The sequence below is a fragment of the Gossypium raimondii genome, chromosome 12 (genome assembly GCF_025698545.1).
Source record: "Gossypium raimondii isolate GPD5lz chromosome 12, ASM2569854v1, whole genome shotgun sequence".
Taxonomy (NCBI): Eukaryota; Viridiplantae; Streptophyta; class Magnoliopsida; order Malvales; family Malvaceae; genus Gossypium; species Gossypium raimondii.
Genome location: NC_068576.1, coordinates 48,743,107 through 48,753,646, shown reverse-complemented (window position 1 = coordinate 48,753,646; position 10,540 = coordinate 48,743,107). Strand labels below are relative to the sequence as shown.

The window sequence follows — 10,540 nt, the reverse complement described above, 5'->3', positions numbered from 1 at the left end:
CTTAATATTATATTATCCACGTGGACTTGGTGATTTAGAAAAAAATTCTACGTGCCGATTTTTCATTAGTTGGTTTAACAAGTCACTATCGACGCTAACACCATGTATCATAATAAAACACATTCTAATAGTTTAGGTATTATATTGGGCATTTTCAAAGTACATGTAACATATTAGGCTTTTTTTAAAGTACAAATACCATAATAAAACACATATTGATAATTCAGATATCACATTAGACATTTTCAAACTACAGATATCACATTGGATATTTTATGAAAGTACGTGTATCAAATGAGACATTATCCAATAAATAAACAGCAATTGCAATTTAAAATCTGAAGTAAAAATACATAGAGATGATTTCTTAATAATTTATGAAATGTAAAATTCAATGAAGAAATATTAAATATTAATTTGAGAATTAGTTTTTCCTTATTTATTACATAAAGCAATAGTTTGGTCTAGATTTTCAACGAATTCTTGTAACTTGCATCATAATTATATATACACATACATATATTATTTTTAGCATTTATATAAAGTTTAATAAGTTAATAATTAATATTATATAAATTTTAAAAATTTTATATAAGATATTAATATATTATAAGATATTTTAATTCTTGTAATTTTGTCAAGTCTACGTATAGAAAGCAACGAGGCGAAGTAGAGCAGTTTTTTACCCGTCCAACCTTGCCTAATATATCTCAACATAATTCCACATTGACTCAACTCGAAATTAAATATTAAATTACCTGTTTAGAACCCAACTTGAAAACTCAAAATTATACTTCACTCCAACCTAACTTAGATTCAATATGTCATGATTTTATCATTCTATAAATATATTAAAATAAAATAATATTTTTTTAATTTTTTAATAATACTATTAATTGTTTTTTAGCTATAATTATGCTAGAGCAAATATTAATATAAATTTTATGATCATATATTTTTATCTAATTTTTTAAATGAGCATATTTTAAACTAATATTATACATAAAAAGGTACTTTGATAATTAACCTAGAGCGAGAGAAGGCATGCTAGTTTTTCTAAATTTGATCCGACCGGATTAATTAAAGGATTAGACCCATCATAATCTATCTTAAAACTTGATTTTCTAAAAAAAATCGATCCGATCGATTAGGGTCAAGTTAAAACCCATCTCATTTCACCCCAAAGGGTTAAGTAAGAAAAGTTGAAAATTGAAACCGACTCAAATCAAGATGTTTGAACGGTTTATAAAATAAATTTAAAATTCGTAGTTATCTAAAATTGAATCGAAATTTATTTTTTATTTAATATATAATTAATTTTAATTTTTATTATATACAAATAAATATTTTATATTTAAAATAATAAAAATAATTTAAAAGTTGTTGAAAATATTAATTTTTAAAATATTTATCAAAATATTTTTAAAACTTTATCAAATAATATTTAAAATAGTAAAACAAAGCTTGTTTTGTCAAAAATATCTAAAAATTCAAAATAAAAAATATGAAAAAATTGGAACCAAATCGAATCAAACGGTTCAAAATATTAAAAAAAAAAACAAATTAAACCGAACTGATATATAAGTCTACATGTGTCCTATATTACCCCTACTGTCCTTGTTTGTGTGACTCACACGTGTCTCCACCTGAATTACTACCTGTCCACAGAATATCATGCCACCAACCACCCTGAACATACCAACATGGGACCCAATATTTGTACAACCTGCACTCCTTTTATGCCACGTGGTATGTTCACCAAAATTCAAAATCTGTCCACTCTGCACACGCCGAGCGCACCCCTTCTTCGCTCCAAATTCATAAATCTTTTTAGTCATTTCTATTTTCATTATTTAAAACAAAAATGGTTTTGATTTACTTTTATTTTGCTTTTTGTCTAATGTCGAATATTTTCAAATCTTGAAATTTGGGTTTATTTATTTATATTTTTTGCTTTTCGAATCTCGAATTTCCCACTGTTTCTCTCTCTTTCTATATGTGAAATCCTTTGCCTTAGCGTTTTCTGTCTGTGATTTCATCGATCCTCTCTTTCATTGGCCGCTTCTGTAAGTCTCTGTTTCCCTTTCCTATTTTATTCCTGAATGCTTTTCGTTACTTACTCTTTCCTGTCAGATTGGTTTGGTTATTTATATTCTGATTCGCTGTTTGGTTGCTGAGAAAAAAAGGACAAAAATTTTCAAGCTTACTTCACTTCGAACGAAGGTTGCTTTATTTTTTTTTTCTGCAAAAATTAATTATAATTTGTTTTTGTCTCGGTAGCTCGAACAGTGCATCAATATGATTTTTCTTAAACTTTCTTCTTTCTCTTTATAGCTCTGGTATTTATTGTCGAACTTAAGTTGAAATTTTCCTTAAGATTTTTTGTATTATAAGTCGCCCTTTTATGCATTTATATATTTTTTTTTCATTTTTTAACCACAGCTGCAGTTTGGTATTACTTTTTTTTCCTCAATGGCTAAGCATTCTTCTTATAGTTAAGTCAATATAGTCGATTTTATTGCTCCGGTATTTATTGTCGAATTTAAGTTGTGATTTCCGTTCTGATTTCATGTATTATAAGTCACTTCATTTATGAATTTTATTTTATTTTGTCAGGGCTTTCTGATCAAGGCAGTGCATATTGCTTGTTTTTCTCAGTGGCTAGGCATCTTCTCAGAGTTAGAAAAAGGGGCTTTTAGGATTGCTGTCTGACAAGAAGTGAAACTAATGAGATGGTATAAGTAGTACGAGTGTGGACTGTTATAGACACGGGTAGCAACTAGCAAGCCTTTGTGATAAGGAGCTATTTGAGTTGGCATATACTCATTAGGTGGAGGGTGCTTGTTAGTGACTATAGAATGCTGGTATATAAGTTTTGAAGAATGGATGAAGAACGCATGTTGCATCCCAGTTGGACCGACAAGAGCCCGACTGAAATGCAAGTTGTTTCACATTTCTTCATTCTCTCTTGTGTCATCGCTGGCCTGGTTGGTATTTTGACTATAGTTTACACAGCTTTCCAGTGGAGAAGAAACATTAACTTAAGTTGGATGAAAGCTGTAGCTAGGTCAAAGAAAAACCCGAAGGCCGAACATAAGAGTCCTGCAGCTCCTCATACTTGGGAGCTGGAATCCGTATCCCGTGGAAAGAAAGTAAATTGCTGTGCTTGCTTGAAGCCAATGTCACCTTCTCAAACCCTAGGGCCGATGGTAGCTTCAGATAGTTTCATTCACCGCTGTAGCATATGTGGGGCAGTGGCTCATTTGAGCTGCTCTTCGCGTGCACAGCAGGATTGTAAGTGTGTCTCCATGATTGGGTTTGAGCATGTGATGCATCAGTGGGCAGTTCGTTGGACAGAGCTTACTGATCAACCTGATGAAGCTTCCTTCTGTAGCTATTGTGAAGAGCCATGTAGCGGGTCTTTCCTTGGTGGATCTCCTATATGGTGTTGCTTGTGGTGCCAACGACTTCTACATGTGGACTGTCACAGTAGCATGTCTAATGAAACTGGTAATATTTGTGATTTAGGACCATTCAGAAGGTTGATTCTCTCACCTCTTTATGTTAAGAAGTTGAGCCCCAATTCGGGATTTCTGAGCTCAATCACACATGGTGCAAATGAGTTAGCTTCTTCAGTGCGGGAAACCATTAGGAGTCAGGGCAAGAAGCACAAGCATAATAATAAAACCTCAGCTGATACAGGTAGTAATGGTAGCATCTCTGACATGTCAACAGAGAGCACTGCTGATACCCTACAAAATGTAAATGGTTCTTATGCAAAAGAAGGGAACTGCAATGGTAGTATGAATGTAGGAACCCCATGCCAAGATGGTAGCATTAATAAGAAAATAGAGTCAAATCCTAGTATCAAAAGAAGTGGATCAATTAATCAGAAGGATGAGTCTCAAGCTTTAAGGATGAAGCAAAGATATGAGCTGACTGACTTACCACCAGATGCGAGACCATTACTGGTTTTCATCAATAAGAAGAGTGGTGCCCGGCGTGGAGATTCCCTCAGGCAGCGCTTGAACCTTCTTTTGAATCCTGTTCAGGTTTGATTGATTATCTTACTTTTTTTTCTTTACTTATTTTTATGTGTGTGTGTGTGTATGTTCATTGGTGGTGGTGGTGGGGGGGGGGGGGTAGTTGTGTAGGAGGAACTACGGACTATAATAAATATAAACTCCCACTTCTCTGATGAGATTATTTACTCGCTTTTGGAGAAGTAAATTAGCTCCCTGACAGATGATGAGTGATGCTAGCTAAACTTGATAACATTTAGCATCTGATTTCATATTGATGATAATAGTTAAATTTTGGAACCATCCATCTGTTTTTGGCTATTTGCCTATTAAAAATGACTGGTAGACTCACTTGAAGTTGAAGAGTAACCAACACAGCCTCTCAAGGTAGTCAGAGTTTTCTGAACTCTCGGCTTGCCATATCATACCAGAGTTACTGTTCACTGCATCAGATATCAGCTATTCGAACAGGAATGGCTTTCTTCAAAAAACTAAAGAAAAGTGAGATAGAAAAAACTGTAATTGGACAGACTACCACTTGGCCTGGAATGACTGCTCTCAAATTCTTGGAAGATGATGCACAATGCAATTACTTTTTGGTTTTTTTAATAAATTGATAACCATATATTTATAACGTAATCACTGACACCACCACTTGGATTGGCATTTTTTTTTATGTTCTAGCTGATCTGATTCTATGTTTGGTTCTTGACTTCCATGGTTGTCTATATGTTCTTTATGTTTTCCAGTTTGATGTTTGTTCGCATATTCTCTTTAAAATTGGTCATTGCTATTTGTTGGTTTTAAATTTCATGTTTTTGAGGGTTTTTCCCATTGTAATTCACCGCAGGTTATTGAATTGAGTTCAACACAGGGACCAGAGATGGGTCTTTTTTTATTCAGAAAGGTGCCTCATTTCAGGATACTCGTATGTGGAGGAGATGGTACTGTTGGTTGGGTTCTTAATGCAATAGACAAGCAAAATTTTGTTTCACCACCTCCAGTTGCTATTCTCCCCGCTGGAACTGGAAATGATCTGGCCAGGGTTCTGTCATGGGGAGGTGGTTTGGGCTCAGTGGAGAGACAAGGGGGCCTTTGCACAGTCTTGCAGCACATAGAGCATGCTGCAGTAACAATTCTTGACCGCTGGAAGGTAGCTGTTTTGAACCAACAGGGGAAGCAACTTCAATCTCCAAAATTTATGAACAATTATCTAGGTATGCAGACTGGTTCTTTTAAGTCTTCTAGAATCTGGTTCAGTTGAATGTCTAGATTGTCTAGTTGAAATTTGACCCAACAGAGAGGCAGAAGAAAAGCAAGGTTAAGAGAGAGGTATTTCTATCGTAGCTGGTTTTTTTGGTTTGCTTGGATTTGTACTTAGCTGCATGTTGACTTTATATTTGCAAATATCTACCAATGATATTTTGTAAATATTTGTCCACAATCCCCTGAAATTGCAAAAATCAATCTATTGGTCACTTGGTATTTTAGCTGGCTGACTGGTAGATGTCATCTTGGTTAGACAAGTGTATTGGTATTTCCAGTGTCTTCCCTGTTCACTTATTATAACTTGGTAGTTTTCTCATGCTTTATGATTTTCTTACAGGAATTGGTTGTGATGCGAAGGTTGCTTTGGACATTCACAACTTGCGAGAGGAGAATCCTGAGAAGTTTTATAATCAGGTTGTTATCATCTTCTTGGAACGTGCTTTGTGAAGTACTATGCAAAATAAATATGATGATTGATGGAATAACAATTTGGTTTGTTCAACTGAAAATGATTTTTTATTTTGGCCTACTTGATTATGATGGCTTTGAACTTTCTGGTGGTTTCCCTTTACATATTTATAGATAAATGATTTTAGAAACATAAATATATTAATACAATCATGTCAGTTGGAAGCTTATACAAGTACCTCAGCATACATTTTCTCTCTGAATGTTATTACAACTTAAAAATGTAGAGATCTTATATTTACAGGTGAAACATAGTCTTTTTGTATTTTTATACAGATTTCCATCTCATTACAATTTATCAATTTAAGTCTAAACCAGAAAATTGTTAATGTTATCATTGGAGGATATCTACATGTATCGGATGCATTTTGGTCTGTCTTTTTGTGATAACTTATGCATGCCTAATAAATTTGTCTTATTGGTTATACAATTCCATATTGATGAAGTTACCTCAACGTATGTGCAGTTTATGAATAAAGTGCTCTATGCAAGAGAGGGTGCAAAGAGTATAATGGACAGAACGTTTGCGGACTTTCCTTGGCAAGTTAGAGTTGAAGTGGATGGTGTTGAGATAGAGGTCCCTGAGGTATTGATGCTAGCTTTTATTTAGTTACATTTGTGAAAATCTGGACACTATGTGATGATTGCCCAGAAGAGTTTTTTCCTTCTTAACTTCTCTATTTATACACACACATATGTTTGTATATGTTTAAAAAACAGTTAAAGGATCAGATCAAATACGCAACTGTTGCTTCTAACTGAAAACTTCTTTAAAAGCTGTTGTGGTTTTTTTTTCTGACTCTCTTGGTTTTATCAACCATTGTCTCTCAACTTTGTGTCTCATTTTTTGGAAATGATTTTTGTAACATGTTCCTTCTGCTGTCCCTTTTTCCCATCATAAAATTCTTTTCTTTTTTTTTGTTAAATTGTTTATACATTGATGCTAAATCGTTATAATGGTGCAAATAACTATTGATTGCGCTTACTGTAAATGTCATGATGCTATTCTAATTCCATACAGGATGCAGAAGGGGTACTTGTTGCAAACATTGGAAGCTACATGGGAGGTGTAGACCTTTGGCAAAACGAGGATGATACATATGAGAGTTTTGATCCTCAGTCTATGCATGATAAAATACTAGAGGTTGTGAGCATATCTGGAACTTGGCACCTTGGAACACTGCAGGTAATCTAGGCCCCTTGTGGAAAGCTGCTGATAAAACAAGTGTTAAATTCTATCGTGCATTTATCATTAGGCATATAAAACAAGTTTTATGTAAGTTGATGTAATGTCTAGAAGAACTTGGTTTTCACATTCCATGTCACCAGTGTAGAGTGTAGACTGCAAGGTGCAGACACAAGATGGAAAAGCTCAGCCATTGACCCATTGTCCTTTATGCTGGACAGTAAAGCATTGAAATTTCTTCAATCCAACTTTTTTTTGTTTGAGTTCTGGAAATTTTGCATAAAGGTTTTATGTGGAATTTGCCTCCGAACTGCTGCTGGTTTGTTGCTATTTCAGGTGGGGCTTTCTCGTGCCCGAAGACTTGCACAAGGACAGTCGATTAAAATACAGCTCTTTGCTGCATTACCTGTTCAAATTGATGGAGAACCTTGGTCTCAGCAGCCATGTACATTGGCCATATCACATCACAGCCAGGTTTTTTTCCCTCTCTAGCATTTTCTCTATCTTATATTGTTATTCCATTTTTGTATCGCTTGAATCCTTGTAGAATGGGGAGCAATTGGTACATCTGAAATATTATAAAAGAATCAATCCATGAGTATTTCCTTTCAACAAATTTGACCCGAGTTAGCATTTTCTGATGATTTTTTTCCTTACCTAATGATTTTGTGTGTCTACCTTAGACATTCTTCAAATAACCGTATATGATGTCATTTGTTTTTGTTTTGTTTTATTGTTACAACTATATGACTTGGGCAGGCCTTCATGTTGAGGAGGACAGCCGAGGAACGTCTAGGGCATGCAGCTGCCATAATAACCAATGTGCTTGAGAGTGCTGAAACAAACCATGTAATTAACACGTCACAGAAGCGAGCTCTTCTTCAAGAAATGGCATTAAGGTTGACATAGAAAGTTCTTCTCTCAGTACTAAATGGTCAGCAATCTAGTTCTTGTTGCACGGGCTTTTCTTAAAGATGCTTCTTGTTTTATATCTTCTCTGTTTCCTCTCTTTATCCAATGTATACATCATGGTATATGCCAAAAGCTTCTTGTTGAAGCACGTTTGTGTATGGATCTTATTAAACCTGAATACGGAAAGGAGCCCCTCAAATTTAAAGAAGGGTATAGTTTTGGAAAATCAATATTCAAAATATAGTGATTGATTAAGATGATAGTTACTAAGTTCATGTTCTGAATTTTTTCTTAAACCTTTGCAGTATGGTTTATGTTCTGTAGTTGTTTGACCATTTTCGATTTTGGGAAAGAACATATTCAGGTATGTATTGTTTTCCTAGATTAGTGAGTTCATTTTTTCACATTTCCTTAAAGCAATTGGAAGATATTGATTCATTGTCTTCAAAAAGATTTTAGATTAGGAGGAAAATGGCACCCTGTTTTTCTGCAAGATATGAGTTTATAGGAGGAGCTAGTAGATGTTAGGATTTAAACCTGAGATCTACTGAATGCCAGGGTAGTTAAAGAACCAATTAAAGCTAAAGCTAAAACACTCGGTACGAGATTTAACTGCAGTTTATCATACATATTTCAACCATATATTGGTTGCACAAGATGAATGTATCTTTTTGGTACGAAAGAGATCCTAGTCTGTCTAAGATAGGAGATCAGAGAATAGATTATAGATATGGGGATTCAAATCCGAGATCTGCTGCCCTATGCATGATATGAGATTGTCCTATTCTAAGATAGGATAATAGATGGAAATCTTGGGTTTTACAGTAAGAGATTTAATTGCAGTCGATCACACATCTTTCAACTATATTGTTTGCACAATAGGAGTTATATGCATACACACACTCACAAAAGTGATCATAGTCTAAGATAAGAGATTACAGATACAGGGATTCAAACTCGAGATCTGCTGAATGTCATCATGTAAAACATGAAAAACTCGAGATCAGCTGAATGTCATCGTGTAAAACATGAATCAACTGAGTTAAAACACCGGATTTCACGATAAGATATTTAACTGCAGTACTTGATTATGCACCTTTCAACTCTTTGCTCTGCATATTATTACTCCTAAGCAACCTTTGCTTGACCTTGTTCCAAAGTTTGGCAGCAAATCCTCGGGTAACTTCTTTTGTTCTCCTGTTTCTTGCATTTATATTAATGGTTGCGCATGTTAAGTGTGAACATAAAACTTTCCTTGAATTTTCTCTGTTTACACATTGAGAATAGAAGGGCGATTTTAGGTAGCACAAGTAAGCCGGTGACGAGCCACTTGGTTGTCGCATTGCCTTGTTCAGCTGGTATGTCACAGCTCGGAGTTCATATGAGTCGTACAGGGAGCTGCCATTGTTCCGAGGGCTTAGCCTTGTGGTAGGGTTCAGAGTTTGGAGGTGGCTGTAAGTGGGAGATGTGAATGGTAGCGGCGTCTCATTTGGGATTTTGCCAGATGGAGGAAGACGGATGCTGTCCTTGGATGTTCCTCCCATTAGGAAGTGAGTGTGTCTGAATTAGCCTTCCCTGGTGGGTTTCGGGTTTTGAATGCGTTGAAATCACCTTGCAAACAACGCAAGTTGAGTGTCATGATGAACAAGAAGTTTTGCTTTGTTTTCTACGTTTTAGCATGTTCTGCCATGGATTTTGGACTGTCACAACAATGGTTCTAGATATAGAAAAATAATATACACGGGATATTTATATATATGTATATATAAAATATGAAAACCAGCCGTAGATCCATGCAAAAATAAAGGGGGAAAAATAAAAGCGTGGAGAGTATTGGGGGTAGACCTGTCCATGGGCCGGGTGGCCCGGCCCGGCCCGACGGCCCGAAATATGGGCTTGGGCAAAATTTTAGGCCCGTTTAAAAAATGGGTCGGGCCTCAAGCAAGATTTTTTGGCCTAGGCCCGGCCCGGCCCGAAAAATATTAAATATATATTTTTTATTTTAAAATATAATAATTTTTTATTTAAGTTTATTTACTTTCATTTCCTTGACTAGTGTTACAAAATAATAATAATAAAACATCAAGTTTGTTTTACTAATCAAATGTTAGATTTTGTTACAACAATTAATACAATTAATAATTTGATAAATTTACTAATCAAATGTTAGATTTTATTACAACAATTAATACAATTAATAATTTGATAAATTTACTAATCAAATGTTAGATTTTATTACAACAATTAATACAATTAACAATTAATAAATTGATAATTTTACTAACAATTAATTTTAATAACAATTAGTTTTAATTTTATTAAAAAATAGTTTTAATTTTAATTAAAAATGAGCCGGGCTCGGGCCTCATATTTTTTTCTTCGGGCCGGGCCTGGATAAATCTCAGGCCTATATTTCGGGCCGGGCCCAGGCCTAGTAAACGGGCTGAATTTTTTGTGGGCCTGGCCCGAACCCAGTCCGGCCCGGTCCATGGACAGGTCTAATTGGAGGATGATCCAAAGATATTATTGGATTTTTGTTGTTTGTCCTTTTGGGATGCACGAAATGTTTGGTATCTTTTGAACTTTGATACAGGTTTACAATTTGCTGAAAATTGCGAACAATTAAATAGTCATACAATGTCAGAATATGATATAAATATCATATTATACCTTGTATACATAT

The 10,540-nt window shown here is 34.7% G+C and overlaps 1 protein-coding gene across 4 annotated transcripts; it reads left to right on the top strand.

Annotated features, from left to right (window-relative positions):
* The first annotated feature begins 1,790 nt into the window (after window positions 1-1,790).
* Window positions 1,791-9,613, top strand: LOC105764697 (diacylglycerol kinase 1). Of its 4 annotated transcripts, none has more exons than XM_052625757.1 (9): window positions 1,791-2,066; window positions 2,617-4,052; window positions 4,873-5,239; window positions 5,629-5,705; window positions 6,226-6,345; window positions 6,781-6,945; window positions 7,282-7,419; window positions 7,705-7,879; window positions 9,159-9,613. In XM_052625757.1, exons 2-8 carry the CDS (start codon window positions 2,883-2,885, stop codon window positions 7,852-7,854), a joined length of 2,187 nt encoding a protein of 728 aa, XP_052481717.1. In that variant the 5' UTR covers window positions 1,791-2,066; window positions 2,617-2,882; the 3' UTR covers window positions 7,855-7,879; window positions 9,159-9,613. The 4 variants fall into 4 exon arrangements, with proteins under 4 accessions (XP_052481717.1, XP_052481716.1, XP_052481715.1 ...); XM_052625756.1 differs by having other exon boundaries at window positions 9,145-9,613; XM_052625755.1 differs by lacking the exon at window positions 9,159-9,613 and adding an exon at window positions 2,443-2,494 and having other exon boundaries at window positions 1,792-2,066; window positions 7,705-8,119.
* Window positions 9,614-10,540: the final 927 nt, after the last annotated feature.